Source organism: Cataglyphis hispanica, chromosome 6 (genome assembly GCF_021464435.1).
Source record: "Cataglyphis hispanica isolate Lineage 1 chromosome 6, ULB_Chis1_1.0, whole genome shotgun sequence".
Classification (NCBI taxonomy): domain Eukaryota; kingdom Metazoa; phylum Arthropoda; class Insecta; order Hymenoptera; family Formicidae; genus Cataglyphis; species Cataglyphis hispanica.
Window position 1 is genome coordinate 7,841,637 of NC_065959.1, and position 21,957 is coordinate 7,863,593.

At 40.8% G+C, this 21,957-nt stretch overlaps 1 protein-coding gene across 6 annotated transcripts in view; it reads left to right on the forward strand.

Moving 5' to 3' along the window:
- The window catches only part of LOC126850609 (probable JmjC domain-containing histone demethylation protein 2C), a 258,584-nt gene that overhangs the window by 142,791 nt on the left and 93,836 nt on the right, over positions 1–21,957 (forward strand). For all 6 annotated transcript variants that reach the window (XM_050593756.1, XM_050593758.1, XM_050593759.1 and 3 more), the window contains one exon: positions 10,376–12,686. In XM_050593756.1, the coding sequence (XP_050449713.1) occupies positions 10,376–12,686 (2,311 nt within the window). The remainder of the gene's footprint in view (positions 1–10,375; positions 12,687–21,957) is intronic.

Consider the following 21,957-nt stretch of genomic DNA (forward strand, 5'->3'; position numbering starts at 1 on the left):
CGAGTGTGGCTCTAACGAGCGAAGTAAATTGACCCGACCCGGATAGAAACGAAGCCAGAAACGTCATTACGCTCAGGACACTGACCTGTTAATCGCTCGTGCAATTAGAACGCGTATCGCTGTCCCAGATGGAGCGCGCGAACTCTCGCCAATCACGCCCGCTGTACAACAGAGCACGCGCTTTAAAGTCGGGTCGTTTCGCGCGATTCCATCCAATATTAGATCACGACATGTGAGTAAGAATTCCGCAATCGTTGTTGCGTGACTGACGGTAAAATTGCACGTACTGTTAGATTTTCAAGGTCCCGATACTCGCGACGCCGTTGCATTGTGCACGAGACAAGCGTATCTACAATGGAACGCTCGTGTGAATTTTATTTATCGCCGCATTTATTTTTACTGCATACACACACACACACGTGCGACACGCGGTGCCCTTTAAACCCGCTTTCCGAGACATTATGATGAATTAGTCTAAATATACGGCGGATCAAAGTATTAATATCTCTTTGTAAGAATAATGCCTCTCGTTGTTTTAATTTATAATAATTATCATTATTTATTTATTAGAATATGAAAATAATAAAGTAAGAGATAATAGAGTTTTAATTAATTTTGTCGATACATTGATTTTCCCGAATTATTATAAGATCATAAAAATTAAGAGAGAATATTTTCTCGCAAAATCAAGATTTTTTAAATCCTTATATATGATAATCGCACGCATGTTTTATGTAATATTGCGAGAATATTCTAGTGAAGTTTTATTCAATATTTTTCTCAGTTATGGAAGTTAATGACACGGCGTTTTCGTTTGCCTCTTTCGGATTATCTCACGAAGGAGAATGAAAATGAGAGGCGGGGGATGAGGAAGCGATGCGTTTCTCATTGTTCCTGAATTATTGATTAGTTATAGCCGGACTCACACAGCGGCTGGATCGTAACGATTGAATGGTCAATGACCGAATATGTGACGTAGCCGCGGGACAAGATGGCCAGTAAACGATAATTACTCGCGTGTTTACGACCGATAAAGCTCGAATACCGCTCTCCTTCACCCCGACGTGCAAATATCGGCTACACTCGTGCGCCCACTCAATCACGTACGTACGTATTATTACTCGCGTGTATAAAGTGTCACGAGCACACACGACTTCGCCAATTATGCGCAGCGCCAGGGAATATCCGGTGTATAACTCAACGACTCATTCAAGCCGATGTTATCGGCATCGATATTTCCGTGTAATATCCGTTTTAATTGTTACGTAAAGCGATCGATCAAACTGAATAAATCCAAAGATAGAGAGAAAACCATAAATATATACGCTTGTCAAACGGCATAAGAGTTCGCATTCTTTTATCGCATTCTTTTATTGCTTGAAATAAAATTCGTATCGAGATTAAAGTTTAATGTTATGATTAATAAAAGATATAGCAGGAAAGTGTTGCAAATAATTAAAAATAGAATTTTTCGTCGTAAAAGTGTTTAATTATTTTAGCGCAACGTAAAATCTTAATTTTCTTGTCTAAGTCAATGGCATTAATTAGATAAATCGAGTTTAAAGTTTATTTAGCACTAAAGGCGGCACGAAACAAGTGCGAAAATGTACTCAACCATCTTCATCCCGTCAAGTGTATTATAAAAGTTTTTGCCGCATATCATGGCCGTCTCTCCGACGAACTCGGATGATTCTCCGAAACTTTTATCGCGCATAAAAGATGGGTGTGAATAGACGAAGATGTGCAAGAGAAAGAGAGAAAAGAGAGAGAGAGAGAGAGAGAGAGAGATGAAGATGTAGACATGTAACTCTGTACGACAGAGACGAAAAATCGAGGCCTTGGCTTGCTGTCTCAACGTCATAAAGATACAATAGAAAGGCGCGCAGCTGCGAGGTCCTCTCTGGGTCCAGGCCACCGTGGATGCTGTGGGCGTTTCCACCCACTCTAACAGCCTCCATTTTCTTTTTTTAGATTCTCCTCGTTTTATGCTTCTTTCTTATTTCTCTGCCTTGTCGGATCGGGGCTATACTCGCTAAGGCCCGATACGTGGAAACTTAAGAGGTGGGGACGAAAAAGAAATATAATAAAAAACGAAGCGGGTAGGCCGGGTCCATATGGCCGACACGTGACGAATTCTCGGGGCTTGGTCCTCGTAGATCATATTTTCCGTCTCTTTCTTTTTTATGATCGGTCTCGTTTTACCTCTCACTTCTGCGGAGCAGAAACGCCAACGGTCCGTCTGTGTGGAGGTTGACCCATGTATCGACTCGTCACCGAGATCAGGTTCAAGAAGAGAGAGAGAGAGAGAGAGAGAGAGAGAGAGAGAGAATGATGGCAAGATAGAAAGCTGTTCTCGGAGCGTTAATTAAAGCGTCCTTCTCGACTGACCTCGCCTAGCGTTAACTGACGATCGTGAATTATGTCATTCTTCTCTCTCTCTCTCTCTCTCTCTCTCTCTCTCTCTCTCTCTCGTGTCGACTTAATACGGTAGCGATCTCGGCGATACAGATTTCTACGATTTAGATTGCAAAATGTCGCGTTACGTAACGCCTCTGCCTGGACGAATAATATGATATACAATCTTTTCACACGATCGGAATTTACAATTCTATGATTTGACGTAACTTTTCGTGAAATGTTAGATTTTATAAATGCATCGGTGATAGTATTTCTTTTTTTATTGGTCCGTTGTGACATCCTGAAGATATAAATAGAATTGAGAGAAATTTTTTAACATCATATAAACAGTCATAAATCTTTTATTTTATATCTATTCTTGATTAGCTTTAATTTTTTGTGCCATTCTAACATTATTGTTTTTTTATTCATGAGTCGGAAAAATAAACTTTGATTGAAACTTGCAGAAATATTTTTAGCGAATCGAGAGAGTTTGAGAATTTTTAACAGAGATTTAACATAAATGAAAAAATTTTATTCGAGAATTAAATTTGAATAAATTTTAATTGAACGGGATCGCAAATTAAAGTCCTGATTAAGATATTAAGGTATCAGAAATTGAAAAGTTATCACGTCCAAACTATCGTTGAAGAAAATTCCATATTATATCTATCGCACTCACGTACACACACGCGCTCGCGCATCAGTAAATGTGTGTGTGTGTGTGTGTGTGATAGGCTTTAAAAATATTCTGTACGTGCACACAAGAAGTCATTTAAAGTGAATATCATGTGGAAAGTATGGTTCGATCGATCGCTCTCGATCTTTCCGGCTCGTTGATTCCAGGCGACAATACTTGCGAGCGATCGGTCGTGCGAGACGAAGCGCGATATCGATATTATCGAGAGCACGTATACAATCAGTGTACAAAGAACGTGTATTTCTATTACTTCCTTCCGTTCCCTTTCTCTCTCTAACTTGGGCGCAATCAATCTCGATTTATCGCTCTATTACTATCGTGTGTGTTATCTATTGAAGCGCACAAACCAACGTCAGTCACACATCGATGATGACGTGTCATTTTAAAGTAAATGCGTTGCACGGTCCATTGTAATTTTGCGGTCTATCCCCATTAAAGTCGATTGGATTAGTGAAAGTCGAAAGAAAATGTTTATTCGATCAAATAGTATGCCATGTTATCTTTATACAAAAAATGAAAAAATTTATATCCCCATCTGTCGTAAATGTCGTAATGTTGGCTGGAATAATATCGATATTTTAATGCGATAACAATGATTGACAAAAATCGAATTCGTTCGCCGCAGCTCGACTCGGCAACATTTACAGGAGATGTGCCCCTTTAATTCGAACGGAAATATCGCAATGCTCTTGCAGATAAATCGTTGATTCTATACTAATTAATTTTTTTAATCGTAGCCGTTTTTTGCAATAATACTTGCATATTGATCTTGAATATCAGCTATTTAATGTCACGCTTTACGGAAGATATCAAGGGCAAATACTTATTATATATTGCATCTACTTGCTTATTAATAAGAGCTGTTAACGCATTCGCTACGTTCGTGTGACACGTATTGTTTTAATAAATGATAATGTAGATACTGTAATGCGGGTTGGGTGATAAAGAAACGATTCTGCTCTCGGTTCTCTCGATTATAAAGTGTCCCAAGGTTGCATTATAACAGCTGCGATCGTGTCTCTTATGTAAGTACGTTTGACAAGAATATATAAAGCAATCCAAATTGTGATGCGATTTTATCTTTAAGTTAGTAAAATTTATTCTAATAGTATCAAAACGGGAACGTGTTATTCTGACAGATTTTTATTTACATTTTTTTTATGTACTCTTTGATTTGATGACAGATCGTGATATTTTGTACAAGACCTTGGATATTTTGAATAAATTATATTTCGAGACAACGCAGACAGATTCCGTTACAGTGAAATTTCGACGCTGTTGTGTCACTTGTTTTATTTTTTTAACTTTGGAGGTCAATGGAGCTGATTTTATTTTTGAATGCAATTTTTCTCTTAAAATGAGTAAGAGATTAAATGTGACACTATAAACGTTTTGCACCAAGATTTTTAAATTTTCTTATTATCTAATAGATGATTATAAGATGCATATAATATTTTCGCACAGCATATCAGTCATAGTTTCGTAAAATTTTATTTTACTATTGTGACGTTTCGAAATGTCGCGTGTCCGTTCGCGCTTAGCGTACCGTGTCTAAACTCCGCCAGCTGTATCAAACTTCCGTCAGGATCGACTTTGTGAGTAAATTAGGTGGGCTAGACGCCACGCGTCTTGGCATGGGGTCTGATAGTCTCGGAAACAGAAGAATAAGATCGAAGGAGAGAAAAAAAGAGATAGGAAAACTTGGCGGCACGCCAGTATTTTTATTTCTGCCAGCTCTTTCCATCTCCTCACCTTCATCCCGGATCCTCAATCCCGTCGTTATTTTTCCTCGTCCGTGTGACCTCGTGGCGCGAGATCTCTCTCCCTTTTCTGCCTTCACTTCTGTCATTCCGTTCTGTTTCGCGTTCCGCGATGGTGGAAATAAATTTATCAGCAAACGTGGCGAAGACGCGGGAGATCTTGGTTCATAGCATCGCCGTAGAGAGCATCGGCAGAAATAGCTGTTCCTAAAATAAGCGTGGAAGACGAGACGCGTCTCTTCCAAGAGACACACGGATCTTTGCGCGACCGCGAAGAGAGATCGTGGCTCTCTTATTCGTTGGCCAATTCCTTCATTCACCCGTATCGTCTTTTGATACACGATGCTTGATGCTATCAGTTCTCTTTAATATTTTTAGAGTGTTATTACTCAATATCGCGAAAAAAGATTATTTTTAAAATTTTACTCGCGAAAATTTTTCATACTTTGTAAGAAATAATAATAATAATAATATTTTAGTATAAATAACCAGAATCCGAATTTATACGAACGCAAACGGATAAATCTATATAATTAATTTTAATGGGCACTTGGTTCGCCGAAAAATTATGCGACTTTTCCGCAAACATTTCTTGCGTCGCGCCCTTTGATCTACGTGCATTAATTGCTGTACGTAATTCGGCGCATGTCCCGCAACGACGTTATTTGGTTTCTCCCGCTTAATTGATCAGCTTGATTATCAAAGTACTGCATCGTCGATGCATAAATCGCTTCCGCGCTAATATACGCACTTAAATCAGTTATCGTATATAATTTCGATACGCAACGTTTAATCGATCTTTGCATATTCTTGCGTATTAAAATCCAAGTTCTAAAAACTCGGGACGACAGAGTGGATTTTGCACTACGTATGTTTTTTTTAACGTTTCGCGATCAACGGCAATCTTGGAAATTGCGCAGTGATCCTATTAATATACGCATAAGACCTCGTATTCATGCCGCATATTTAGCGATTATCTAATTCTAATCCATTATTCATGCGAGATTCGTATGCGAGATATCGCGAATGGAACGTGGTACGTTTTAAGCATTTAACATCCGAAATCTGTACTATACTATGAGAAAATTTGAGAATCCGTTAGTGAAACGAATTAATAAAACAAACATGCAAAATTCATTATGACTGAATGTTACGAGTGGAAAAACAAATAAAGGATAAAACGGCTTAAACTTACCGATTTTAATAGTTAATTGACAGCTTCGAATTTTAAACTAATAGAATTTTCGTATCTGCATTTATCGAGAAATAATTTCTCGCGAATAGAAAATTATCTCTATATGACAACAATATTCAAAGATAATAATTTACTTGCCGCATTTATCACTTACTCGCTCAACTTGTACGGTGACACTTTCCTCTCTCGTCCTTTCGTAAATAGATAGATAGGTAATGCAAAGTTTGGAGGAAGGTAATAGAGTGGATGGCAATGACTGATATATACTCGCTTTGAAACTAATGGCGCATACAGAATGCGGATTTAACATAACGCGGTCGATAGTAGATGTACGAGAGAAAGGGTGGTGGCGAGAATCGGAGAATGGAGAAGGTAGTAATGTTTTGTTAACCGCGAAGAGAGAGAGAGAGAGAGAGACCTCGAAGAGCTACCTGCCTGTCTGCATGGGGCGTTGATTTTGACAAAGGTTTAAATGCCTAGCGAGGTCGCTCAAGCATTTCTAATTCCGCACCCCTGTAACTCGAGGCAAGCTGACGATGTCTATCAAACTGTGGGGATGCACCATTGTTCCTCGTGACAAAGAGCATCGGCGCCGGCGTAGGAGTTGTTTTTCACACACGGTTCGGCCCTTTTGAAGGGTCACATGCGCTTTTAAAGCCCTTCACGCTTTCCACGCGGCCGAGCAGGATTGCAATGCAAGGTCATGTAAACAGCTCTCGATCATGGAGAGAGATAGAGGCTTTTTATCGCAAAAGATAAGCTGGCCGGTTGATACAATTCGATCTAGCGAATTTTTTAAGTGTAAAATAATTATTTTCTGAGTCACACATACATATACATTTTATATCGATTATAATTATTTGAGATTGCACGAAGATATACTCTAATGGTAGAGAAATTAAACAATGATTTATTAATTTTTTTAAATTATTAAATAATTTTTAAAATTTATTTGTATATCTCATAATCATGTAAAAATCTCTTAATAACGTTATTATTATAAATTTTTTTATTTTCTATCGGTACGTGGAACTCGTGATAGAATACTCGTTTTATTTCACCATACTTGTTTCAAAGGACAAAAGCAATTTGTCATGCTCTCATACACGATAAGAATTTACATGCAAATAAACCGCACGTGCAGGTCTTACATAATGCAATTCGCTGCAAGAAAACAATTCAATGACTAACATTATGCTTTACATTTGCCAGTATAAGAGTGTTTTTTTCTTCGTTTGATATAAATACTTAATGTTTCTTCATAATGCACAAAAACAATCATTTATCTCACAATATAATGTAATCTCGCAATGTTTTTACAAAATGATAGTTGCATGTTAATAACCTGGTTATTGCATATTCCGAGATTACGTATTCTGATTATGACGTTATCGCACTTGAATTAAAATGTATGTGCGTATTCATTACGTAATTGTCACTTTACGATAGAACAGAAAGGAGATATTTTTGAAAAATGAGAATATTATAGAAATAAAAATGTATTGCTCCGCTATAACCTTTCGATATATTTTGCTAAAGCATTTTCTACTTTAGCGCGAATTCTACGGCAGCCGCATAATCCTTCTTCTTGATATCTTGATAAAGGACACTTGAGAAGGCGGAATCCCCTTACCTTTCTTTAGAATTTTTCTGCCAGGATTATATATATTTCGAAAAAAAATCTCACAGTTTGCTGAACAAAAATGCTTTTGTAAAAATGTCAACCCACAGTCAATCATAAAAAAAAAATATATATATATATATTTGGAAAAATATTTCAAAAATTTTGATGTTTTTGCACAATACATTCCTTTGAGATTACACAATACCTGGAAATCACTGCAAAGTTGTCAAAATTAAATTGCCACATTCTGTCACTTGACGTTTCGTTTATACGAATTATTTCAACATTTTCTATATATTTTATTATGGAAAAATTTCATATTTTATGAGATGTGAAAAATCACGCATTAATCTGATCAGTAATTGTGTAATATCTCATTTCTCGATAGCCGTTCCTTCATCGAGCATTAATAGGATGCCGGAGTATCTCCGAAAATAACGGCCACATGTGGCGAGCAACAACAGCGCGAAACAAAGTACGCGATCACTGTTCAATTACGCCCGATATAATGCACGCCGCAGCCGTGCAACGACAGAACGACAAACCGCAGTCGCTAGGAAACGGGATGCACGGGTCGAGACTCGTTGCAATCCGTGTACGTTGGACTCGTACGCGCACACACACACACGCTTGCACACTCGTGCTCTCGCGCGAATTGCACATATCGGATAAATACACCCCACGTATGCATCGCTGTTGCCCGTTGTGGAATAGCTCTCCCCCTCCGGGTAATAACAGTAAATCCCGAGTAATAAATCCCTCTCCTGTATCTTCCTTTCCCGCCCCATCATCCTTCTCTCCGCTCACAACGCGTGCGTATGCGTGCTTATGTGTGTTTATTCCCTTCCTCTACCTGTCCATCTCCCCATTTCCAATCTCTCTCTCTCTCTCGCGCGCGCGTGCGTATGTACACACACATGTATACATAGCATGCATTTCTATCCGCTCGCCTCTCCTCGGGATGGATATATATGTATGATGTGCATTGTTGCAAATTGCTCCCATGCTAACGGTCATGTTCCTACTGGGTTAATCGAAGACCCCCTTGAACTCCCTTGAACCCGGTTGCCGGATTGACGCGACGGCGGGAGCCGGAAACCCGGTTGAATTGCCGCACGATTCCTCGGATGTAATGATCCTTGTCGATACGCGCATCGCTTTCGATCGAGGTCAGTGAGAAGATTTATTCTAGCGATTGATAATACACTACCGCTGTTCTACTATCTTCCGAAACATATGGGCTGGTAATATATATGATTGTATGCTAATAGCGAGATTTCGCTATAGCAAATTAGGACGTTAACGACGTTACATTCAACCAATAATAATCTTAACTCGATAATCGCCATTGTATTAGACAGTGTTAATGATTCATTATTTTTTTCTATATTAAAGTTTCACTAACGTGTCATAGATAGATGAAATAAATGCAGATAATATTTTTTATTGATTTATTATTATTATTATTATTATTTATATCATTATCAATGTCAATGACATCTCGATAATTTACAATTTTATATCAAATTTGGAAGATAAATGACTTGCAAAAAAATATAAAAAAATTGATCATTGAATATGTAAAAGTTAATACATACGTGCGACGAATATGAAGCACAGGAATGGAATGGGGGCGGAGAGGATTGCAGAAGTTGCCAGGAGGACTGCTTTATATAACGTCCTAGGGTTACCGAGTTATGCGAATCACTGATTGCGCACATCAAAGGGATTGCCTCGGTAAATCAGTTCCATCATCCCTCTACACGATGAACAGCCGATGTACCGGACAGCTGTAGGGATCGATCGGTCGCTCGCCACAATGACGCGGCCCGATCAAGGGTATCGAGATAACCTTCGTGCGCAGGGATATCGAGTGCGCGATAATATACCGTCGATAATTTCAATAATTAGCGGCTATGTGGCTCGTTCGCCGTTCCGCGACCGGCTCTTCGTCGCATATAATCAGCAACTTCCGTCGCGTAATATTTGAAATTAAATACGTGCGCGCAGCGTAATATTCGGGAATTTCTTGATTCGCGGATAAATGAAAAGAAAATAGGGAATGAAAAAAGGTTTCAAATTGCATGATTTTAGTTTATTGTTAGACGGCACGATGAAAAGTTTTAACGTTTGTGCTGTTTTAAAAACTCTCCAGGTTAAAGGTCACTTCTCTCGTCAGTTATGTTCAGCTGTCAAGTCGTACACGGTGGTATAAAACTGAAATAACACTCGGTTATCGTACAGAGGTGTATTGTACGATATTATATAGCCCTATCACGGTTACAAAAGTAGGGCACAAAGTAAAAGAAGTTATTAACTAAAGCTGTATTATTCGCTCTATTCTTACTTACGTTATAATTTTATTAACGTGACGTAGATAGAGGAAATAAATTCAGATAAATACTTTTTTAAACACACCAGCTACACGTATAATATATATTTTTAAAACAAGAGTTTAGCACAATAATAAAATACTTTTAAACATAATTAATAATAACGTAAAAATTAATATACGTTTATATATTTATTGAACATGTGTATTATAATTTATAATATACATATATTTCTCTTAAACGAGATTTTTTTTTTGTAATTATAAATAAAAATATCGCGATTATAAATAAAAGTAATTGCATATATCAATTTAATTTTTCAATATTTGTTCATATAACATTCGCGACTCGTCTCTCGTGTTTCAGAGAAGAATAACGCTCGTAACAACCGACGTCGACGTGTGAGCGAAGGTGCTAGTCGCGAGAAGAGCGAAAAGGATTCGACAGAAGCAGCGGCGTTATCCACGCGGCAGCAGGAAGATCGAGAGAATAAAGGTCCGCCATCTGGCAAGGTCAGCAACCGTGTAGCACGGCCGGTGTTGGAAGAGGCGAATAGCGCGTCTGGGAGCGCCTCGAAGCTACGAAGACGCGGCGCCGCGGTAAAGAGTCCAACCGCCGACCATCAGGCTCCGGCCCAGCATCAGAGACCGGTGCGAAGAAGGCCGAGGGGGCCAGGGAGCGGCCAAGAGGTCAAGCCAGGCGCGGAGGAGGAGTCTGTCGAGCACCACCATTATCATCGTACCGGAAGCGGCGCGAAAGCCGACAAGGACGAACGTCTCGGTAGCAGATCTGAGGAGGAGGAGGAGGAGGAGGAAGAGCGAGCTCTCGAAAGGGAGAATGAGGAGGAGAGTCCGGAACGTTGCGATCCATTGACTAAGCGGCTAAGAACAAGCCCCGTCGGCAGAAAGCTCCGATCCGAGAGTAGTAAGAGTAAAAACGTCGAGGAAGCTGCAGCGGATCGGACCGGGGAGGTGGTGGTGGTGGAGGAGGACGAGGAGGAGAACGGCAACGACGACGACGACGCCGACGAGAAAGCCGGTGTGGAAAAACACGACGGGGCTGAACGGGAGGTCGACAAACTCGAGGAGAACGAAGAGAGCCAGTCTAGGGAACGGGACAGAGAACCCGAGCCGCCACCTCCGGATAAAGTCGATCCCGGGGGCAGTCCAGCTTCCAAGGAACAACAGCCAGATAACAAGCCAGAATCGAGAAAGGACGCTCGCGCGACCGATCAGAGCACAGATAAGATCGGCGAGTGCAAGGAACAACGACAACAAAAACAGCAGCCACCGCAGTTACTCGTGAATGGATTGCACGTCGATTCGCCGCTGGTCAGCGACAAGACGAATGTCATCCGCGAGGACAGCCCGTCGCTGCTGAAGTCGACGACTCGATCCAAGACAAAGGGTTTCGCTGAAGAAGACGGAGAGGAAGCAGCAGCAGCGGCGGCGGCGGCGGCGGCGGCGGCGGAGGACGAGCGCGACGAGAACGCCAGCGAGGAGGAGGTGGGCTCGCAGCGGTCGCGCCGAACGGAGCTGACCACCACCGAGTTAGGCACGGAGGATAGCGTGGGTAGCGTCGGCGGCGTGAGGGCGGCCAGCGTCGAATCGGTCGTCGAATTACTGGAGTCGAGCAGTCAAGACTCAGGCTCCGTGCTGGAGAGGCTGAGTCCGCTTAGTAGCAGCGGCGGCGGCGGCCCCGGCAGGCAGAGCAGCCTGCTCCTGGAACAGCAGCGGGAGCAGGAACGCAGTCGGCACAACGAGAGCCCGATCATCCTTGCCGAGAGACTGAACAAGCCGCCACCGCCGATCGCCGGTCACCATCATCACCATCATCTACAGCCGTACCATCAGCCACATCATCAGCAACAACAACAACAACAGTATCATCATCATCACCATCAGCAGCGTTATTCCGCCAGCAGTCCGGTGATTCACCATCATCACCAACAGCAGCAACCGCCGTCGCAGCATCATCATCATCATCATCATCATCATCATCAGTTAACGAGCAGTTCGCATCAACACCATCATCATCCCACCGCCCACTTGACCCCGTCGAGCCTCCTCGAGGTGCAACAACAGTCTCACACATCGAGGGGTGGCGATGAGGCCGGCGGCGGCCTCATGGAGGTGGAGGCCGGGGCCGGTATATCTGGTGCGGGCGTACTCGCTGGTGTGTCCACAGCGATCGGCGGCATACGGGCGTCGGGAGGCAGCAACAGCAGCGGCGTCGCCGCTACTTACGGCGATAGCGGCTCCGACAGCGGGGTAAGCTCGCTGAGAAGCGCGGGCTCCGGTGACGAGAGAAGCGGCAGCAGAAGCTCGGCGCTTAGCGTCGAGGAGACGACGTCGTCCTCGACACCATCGGCAGCGGCGATAGCCACAGCTGCCGCCACACCGGCTAGAGTCTGGCACGTGCAAAGTATACAGCACACCACTTTGCTGATGGCGCATCCTCAAGGTGCGCCAAACGCCGCGAACGCCGCAGCCACGGCGCCGCCGGTTAGCTACCAGAGCCCGGTGCCTCCGGGGCCTCATCACACCGTCGCGTCCGAGATGCTCTGGAGGCCTATCCAATCCAGGACCTACCCACCGTTATCGCATACCCTCCTGGGACCGCAGCAACCCAGCCCGGAGGAGATGCTCGAGAGGGACCGCCACGAGAGGATGCTACGGTGAGTCAAGTTTTCTTTATTATCATCCGTTGAAAATAATCGAGAAATTTTCAAATTGAAAATATATCATTTGCGCATATATGATGATATTGCTCGCGAAAAATAGACGAATTAAATAGAAATTGATCTTAGAATTTATTTTGTCGCGAATGTTTAATTTTTGAAATCGAGGAAATGATTTTAATTTTACGAAAATATTAATAGAACAATCTAAAATTTTAAAAAATGCATCTTTATATTTTTACTCGACTAAAAAAAATTCTTGACAACATTGATATTTTCAAAATCAGATATTCAATTGCACGGGAAGAAATTCTCTAATTAATTCTTCTATTTTTTATTTCGAGTATTCGTCGAGCACACAATACAAAATGCTCGACAATGCAAACATTGACACATGTTTGTGAATTTATGTGAATCGTTACATGATTGTAAGATCCGATGTATTTCGATAAACGGCATCGTAAGAGGCTTGACGTTTTATTACATCTGCTGTAATCCGCTCGGTCAATTGATAGTTGCAACGTGATATGCAACGACGATAAAAAACTTATCCATCGTGGCTATTTTTCCGCTCGACTACGCGTACTATTATTAGCATTGACGCATGCACGGGCGATTTCAAATACCCACACAATAAACGTTAAACGACTATGTATCGTGACTACATTATTATGCCAATAATCTAGTCTAAAACTTTAATCACTTTCCTTGCGATGCGTGTCATTTGTCGCAATCTACAATCTTATCGAGACTTTTTTTTCGCTCAGTTAATTGCCTCGTTGATAATCTCGATAAAACGTTGTGGAAATAGCACTTTGATTCAATATTATTTTTAACATTGAATATTATTTGTTGCTGAGAAGCAGCGCGTTCATGTGTGTTTTGTTCCTTCGATTTTCGATCTTTTAATTATCATCCAAAATAAATAATTCGTCCGAGCATAATTTACTCTTGGCTCGCGTGTCCTCGCCAATGAAATGTCCAGCTGACCCGTAGACTCGCAAGGAAATGAGACTGTGGTGAATGTCCGTTGAAGCAGCTGCATTTGGCGCTTTCTCGCCGTCGCTTCTAGCCATCGGACTTTCTTTGTTCGCTCTCGCGTGACTACGTCAAGCGTGTATGACATATATGTGTACATATATATACATATATGTTGGTGATTTTCGTTTTTCCGTGTGCGCGAAGAGAAGATATACGCACAAAGAGACGCGCTTAAAGAAAGAAGTGGACGGGTTCGAGCGTGCGTATCCACGTTGTGCGTTGCAAGCGCGTGTGTGTATTTGCATGCGTTTCCGGGCGCCAGCTGCTAGTCGCTCCGCCGACTTCCGCCGGATTATCGCGATAGAGCGACCGAGGCTCGTTTGAGTAATCGAGTCATCATTCGCTCGGCACGCCGACAACGAGGCGGTGGGTGACCCGAAACCGTCGCTCTTCGGCTCGTATAAATAAACCGGTGGGACACTTACACTCGCATACACCGACACACTCCGTCGTTGATCGGCACGTGTCGATGACCCTGCCAGTCGTACGCGCGCGGTGCCTTGCTTGACCTCGCCGAAGGCCATCCGCCAAAACTTTCGGCGTCGCTCGGCGATTTCGATTATGCGCCTCAATTTTTATATTTCACGGTCGAATTGTTAAAAGTTTATTTTTAGAAATGAATAGAAAGCAATAATTTTTATTGTTGAAATCGCGTTTATATAATTTCCTTAACGTTTAATTATCAAGACAGTTTGATTGAATCAGATTAATTTTAAATCTGGGTTAATTTAAAATATTTGAAAGATTTCTTTACCATCCTTAGAAGTTTGCGGATACTTTTTACGTCGTTATTACAATCGATAAATTCTTCTCGCGAACAGTTCCATTTTGCAGTTATCCACAGTTATAAAGTTTGACGCGAGAGAAGTTACTTTTCAAAGCATAAAACTTTTACATGCCCTTTCTGACATAGGTAACAAAGGAAACTTGGTCGGCCGTGACTTCGCGTCTGTCAATGCTCATATATCTGTCTCATTTTAGCGAAAAATTGATTGAAATAAGTGGCGTGTAAATTCTATGCTAAAGTCACTGAAAGTTTTAAAGTGACTATAAACTTTAGATTATGAATAATTTAAATATGGAGTTGTTATTGCGACAAAGATTGTTTCCACAAATCGAAAAAAAAAAAACTATATTTCAATATTAAAATGAAAAATTAGCTTACAAAATTTCAATTCTTAAAAAATATGATTGTTATATTTTGACGTCATTAAATCCACATATTTTTGAAATATTCTGTAAATCAATTTTTATATATATAAAATATTTTTTGATTTTTCACGATTGACTAACGAATATAACCGCGTCTCTTTTTATCTCGACTGCTTATAACGCGTGACTGAAGTTAATCCTTGTAACAAATCCATCGACCAGACGACGAGTTCAGCGAGCATCTAGGTAGGGATAATTAATAGTTCGTGAAGTGGGAGAGCATGACTGAGATATTAAAGCTCCTCTCGAAAGAGCCCAGGCGGAAAAAGGTGGCGGAGGGTTTGGGTTGGCTGGCAAACTAGACGACGGAGCATGATGACCTCCTACAACGTCTGCCGCTGCTGCTACTCGTGTTCGAGAGAGAAGAGGGCTGAGAGAGAGGACAACGCGATGACTTGACAATATATTACATCAAGTTGATGCCAAGTCTCTCTAAATATCATTCTCGAGTATTTTTATGACGTTGGACTTTGACTACATTACGATGCGTTTTTTTTCAGATCACGATGTTTTATTTTGAACGAAAGAGAGAGAAACACACGTACTCAGACATCTCGTTATATTTGTTCGCGGACAGATGCGTGTCCAAGTCAGTCTCCGCCGATTCATCTATCGTCGTCGAAAATAGTCATACATGTTTTTCATGATGTGAAAAAAAAAAAAAATAGATTTTTATCGCCGACATCTGGTCGGTAATAGCTGAGAAAAAATATTATAGAAATCGTGTGGGTGTGAAATTCTTGTTGAAAAATAAAAATATAAAAATTGAGCCGTAAAAAATAGATCAGTAAGATTAATGAGATTCAAAAACTCGTATAAAATCTCTTTGAGGTTTCGTTCTTAATAAACAATATTTGCCTTACGCTTTTCTATCACACAATCGCTCATTCCTTTTCTCATGTGACGATGAAATTTAAAATCGAAAACATGCAGAAATCGCGGCATATTCCGCGGGTATTAGACCGATCAAATTGGAAGCAACAGTTTGTCGGCGGAACAAATTAATCGTCTCGGTATCCCTCGAGATATTTTCAAGGCCAAAGCTGTCCGATAGCATCCGCGGGCATTCACGATTTTCCCTTTCTCTCTCGCGAGGAACAAGCGAATCCGCGAGAGGAGCGAGAGGAACAAAAAGAAGGAAAGGGCGCGGTGAGAGAGAGAGAGAGTTATCCTAATGGCCACCGTGTAGCGACGAAGGTTAACTTACGCGGCCCATCCCTCGGCGATCGATATCCCACGTTCTTGTGCGCGCCTCATCTTCTCTCTTCTGGGATCCCACCGTAGTAGCCGATGGCACTCGATCACGAGGTATTAAAGCTTGATTGATCGATGCATCGTTTTTCTGTTCAATCCTCGGCGATGAGTCACGCGAGACTTGAAATGCGTTCCCGAATACAAAGGAATGGTTGAGATTAATCGTGCGCGAACGAAATTATTCTCTTTCCGAGAAAGGATGTTGGTGGTTCTGCTCGTTAAAAATTAATTTACAAAAAATGATACCCAGGCTTTATGAAAGAGTTAAATACGTTTAATTACGTTGCAGAATCTAAAAAAAATGATTTTCTTATTTAAAATAATTACGAAATATTACGAACAAAGGAGAAAAGATACAAACAAAATTTACAGACTTTTTTTTTGTTTATTGTTAAAATATCTTGCCAGCCAAAGTAACAAATTCAGCTACATTATATCATTGCAGAATAACGTTGCGAGGAGTAACGTCATTTTAACGAAGCAGCCGAGTTATCGGTCTTCGCTTTGTGAAAGCTGTCGGCAAATTAAACAGCAAATTTACTCGGGATATCGATGAGGGATGCTGTTACGGAGTTAGCCGGGAGAAAAGTAATCGCTCGTTATCGTATAACGAACAGGAGAAATTGGAAACTCGATAAAGCGGAGATACGGATCGGTGGCGATCGGTTATCCGCACGAGACGACGTCGTGAAACGCGACGTTGCATTTGCTGATATCACGCGAGCCTACGTTTCGTGTCGACTCGAAACTTCCTGGAATTTCCCGCAACGGGAAACATCACCGAGAGACGATTACTTCCCGGAGACACGCGTTTATATCCGTAATATCCGTTTTGATCCGCTCTTATTTATGTGGCGCGATAACGGAACAGCAGCACCGATGAATTACCGTTTACGTGCAAATAACACTAATCTATCCTTCTTTTTTTATCAAGTTTCATGTCTTGATGATTTATACATCATAAAGTAGACTATTGTTTAATTAATACATTGATTCAATTAATTTCGAAGGCACACATGAAAGGAAATTATTTTTGCGAAAAAGAGAGAGAGAGATATATATATATTATCCTGAGCAGTATGTAATTATAATAACACCTCAGATTTTTTTATCGACCCGTAGAATACTTTGAACTAGCCATAGCTCGATACTTTCAAATATTCCATTCTTCCACCACATCCGCATAATCGCTAACGACGTCATCAGCATTGATGAAAACTCGCTTGCTGTTTTGCCCTTTTTCCCCGAGAAGGCGAGATTCTAACGGGCAGTTCACGCTGTTATTCTGCTCCAAATACGTTCAATTACGAGCTCTCTCCTCGCCGAGTGCTCCTCGCTCCGCGTGTAACGACCGCGATTTAACGCTTATGCAAGCCCGGCCTCTCCGAGAGAGGTAATCGGCTCGCGGCTGCTGCATCAGAAACTGGCATTTCGGCACAAGGTCACGCGCAGCTTCTTTTTATCTCTCAAAAGCCTTCTCTCTCTCCCTCCTCATCTTCCTGGACTTCTTCTCTCTATCTCACACTCTCTTGATCCATTCTCCCGTCTCTCCTTCCCCTTCTACTCTTTAACCTTCTCTCTCCCCTGCGATCTCGTCCGAAACCGTTTGTTAACCGGTACGAGGAGAAAAGGACGAGCAGAAATGCATGCGGCAGGAAGCTGTAAAAATATGTATCGGGCGCGCTCAACGACTCGTTCGCGTGTCCCGCATCACGGGATAATGGAAGAGTGGATCTATTCCCAATTACGTGACGTCATATATGATTGATCAGAATGATTAAAGATTAATAAAATAAATGCACCGGGAATGGAATTTAATATCGTGAAATATATTTCAATTTTTTTTCTCGGTGGAAAAAAAAATATATATATTTAGTTTTTTTTTTTTTTTAAATAACTAGTTGCAAATAGTTTTGTATTTTTGGAATGTGTGGGTGTCTCGTAAAAACTGCCTTCTATTACCCGTCACCGATTTATCTCGAGGACAAAAGCTTGTCGCTTTTGCGGTCGCACTCCGGTAACTGTGTTCGCCGAAGGTGTGTAAAAATGCGTTTACTAGGAAATAAATCTCGTCGGTGCCTTTAACTTCTTCGGATTGCGTCACGTGACTCTGAATCACCCCTGGATATATCGCGATTCACCCAGTTTCGCCGCCGAATCGAAAGCCTCGCTCAATTCGCCGTGTCACGCGCTCGTCGTTCAAGGCCACCATGTATATCGCTGTACGCGAACGTCTCTCCAAGGTTTTTCTAACTAATTCTAGTCTGCACTGCTCGATTTTATCTTATCTTACTGTTATATGTATGGTATAATTAAAACGTGACGAGAAATGTGAACGAGATAAAACGAGACATTTATAAAAATTACTTATTGTTAGATCTACTTTTAGTAAAGCAAATGATATTTTTAATATACTATAAAATAACTAATGTCTCGAAAGAAACAAATATTTTCCGAATTTATCTTAATATATTTTTATATCGCGTGAGCTTGAATATAATAGTTACATAATTAATAATAAAATTAAATTATAATATAAATTATATGTAATTAAAAACATATTCTGCGCTCTTAGAGCGAAATCAATTAAAATCATCACATATACAATACATTCCAATGTATCAAAATCAAATGTATCTCGTATTGAATCGAATATAAAACACGGAGTCATGTGGTAAAGCGCGAATCGATTAATCAGAAAACGACGTCGCGTGTACTTCTTTTCCCTTCATCGGAATGCAAGTGACGCCGTTTTCGAACGACGCCATCGTTCATCTCGAGTCGATCATCACGATCAACACGGACGACCAATTTATCTCGAGGTCATCGCGTTATCTTCTCACCGGGGGCGCGTTCGAGTAGGCGAAGTACGGGCAATGATCACTGTTCATTATGCAGTTCACGTGGCACATGTCCATCAGCTTCGCCGGCACTTTACACGCCCGTCACGCACACACGCGCGCGGAATCTGTTTGCGATGAGCTCGCTCGCGCTCCTCGTGCATGTGCGACAAATATACGCACATCCTCGTATCTCCTGATATCCCCTCCCCCACCCGTTATCTACGGCTGCAACAGCGTGGAGATTAGAATTCGCGTCTCGCTTCGAGATATCGCCTCGGGGCGATGTGACGGCCACTCGAGGCCGCGTAGGGCGACGCGATGTGAGAATTTTTCTCGAAAAGACGCGGAATTTTCCTCGGAGCTTTATTAAAAACTCGTTCTCGATAAATTTTCATATATGTTCATTATTTATGTGAAATTTATACTTCAAATAATAATATATTTATTTTGAGAGAGGAGAGAGAATTTTAATATCAGTGTTTTATTTGATATTAAAACGGACTTTATTAAAATAGATATTTTTAATTAAATTAAAAAAAAAAAAAAAAAAACATTTAATGCTAGGATAAATAAAAACTGCAGATAAACTGTCGATTAAACTTTCGAGAAACAAAAAATATTGTTTAATTCGCACACAATTATTTGGATTTACATTTGTCAATTTTTGCGAAATCATGAGTCCTTTGAAATCTGACGCCTATGTGTCTCATTATTCGCTCTCGCGGATGCGCCTTTACGAGCTCGCATATGCATACCATTGTCGAACACACACGCTTGTACATTAGTCTCGTGTTACATACTACACCATTCAAAGTGAACTCGCTTTCCAGGCGGGATTCATGTACACGCGTTTCGCACGCGGGGATCGGCGAGCGAGTGAGGGAGCGTGGGTCGTGCTAACAGTAAATCCAACGAAGCCAGAGGACTTCGTAGAGCATGCAAGATCGGGCAGAGGGAGGAAGAATGATATAACTCCTCTGTCTGGCTCGTTCGGTATGTAATCGTCGCAACGAACGAGTCGTAACTTAAATCAACCTCGTGGCGTGCGATTGAACATTTCGTATCCAAGGTCGAAGCTTCATTTTACTCTCGTTAGTATTCGAACCGTCTTCTTGATAACTTCAAATGCTTCTTTCAAATGGTTTCTCTTTAGGCTTTTTAATCTAGAGAAATTAAAAAAATTTAATATAAAGTAGTTTTTTGTTAAAAAAAAAAAAAAATCGCTTACGATATAATAGCGTGTAAAGAAATATCCTTTGATCCATCGGATTTTAATACAGCGTTGTCTGAAATATTGCGGATCATATTTTCCTGGAAATTAATTAGTTATATAAAAAATGGTGATTAACCAAGCAGCTGTCATTGCCCACAATACGAATGAACAGGAGACTACGTTGAGTAGTGACACGTGAATGAAATAGCTTTCAGCGCTCGTTTCGTTCGGTGCTGCAAAACGCCCGGTTATTTCGCAAATTTGCGAGCGACATGTCCGTGACATCATAGAACGTTGGGATTTTGCGTATCGATAGGTGAGCGATGCCCGGGGAAAATTTCGTGCATTTGTGGCGAACCGGGCGATACTGGCCGATTGGTACCGTCAAAGGGTCGAAACCATACGCATACCGCGTGTTCGCGAATTGGCCGATTGATCGACAATGTGTTAGAAGGTACTTTCTATAGCTTATTGTTTGTACGGGATATCTCGCCACTGCGCCGGATGCGCTTTCAGCCGCAGGTTCTTTGACAAATATGAAATCGATGTTGGCAGATACGATGATGGAGGATCGTAATTTGCCATGATTTTTTTTACTTTTCGGAATTAAACGTTCCAATGGCTGAATCTCTAATTATCTTTCCATCGAGTTAGATTTTTAGTCGTAATTCGAAGCAGCTTTATTATGCATTTTTATAATTTTAAAGTTTAATCAGTCAGAATTCTTCATCCGTTTCAATTCAAGATTGATTGAAAAATATTAAATTTTATTTTTATTCGATAATGTTTTTACAATATCGATAATATAAAAGGTAATATTAGCTTTTCACAGCGTTTGTAAAATTTTGAAAAATATGAATCATTACAATATTGTCACATACTTTCTAATTTTGGTAGAAATTATTATTTTGCGATTGATATTTTTTATTGTGAAATGATTATCGATGATCGAATATACATTGAAACAACGATTATTATCCCGAGTTATTTCATCGAGTTTTGAAAATTACATTCTGTCGATATACATACCATGTAATTTATTCGTAAAAAAAAAAAACTGCTAAAATTCTTAGGATATTAATCGGTAGGAAAATATCGTGCGTCGAACAGCAAATTGATGGCGGTACAATTCCAAAGGTCAATTCGACTTGACTTCAGAGACACGTGTTACGATTACTTCCTATTTTCTCTCGTGTGCTTTAATCGGGTCACTGATTCTCCGGCGTCGACTAGAATCCAATTGTAGGAATGTGTCCTCGCAGCGCCAAATCCAGACCAGACGCGACAGACGACCGACCGTGCGGCGCGCAGTCGTTATAATAAGTCGCTGTAATATCGCGAACGTGACGTGGCACTATGTAGTCGGACTAGAATAGACGATTTAATGAAATCATATGCGTGAATGCGCATCTCCCGTATACTTTATTATCATAGTCGAATGGCTCTGTTCATTATGCTTTTAAAGCCATCATTATCACGTAAATGTCTTGGATAAAGCTGGTGTTCCGCAATTTTTGCTTTAAAATATATTTTTACATAGCTCATTTTTTATATCTTTCATAATTGGTGAATACATCATAATAATTATAAAAAAAATTTGTTATTAATTAGAGAATTATAAGAATTTATTAGATATCTTATTTGCTGAGACATTTTATTATTTTTATTTGACAGTAAAAATGTTAATTATTTATTTAAATAGTAT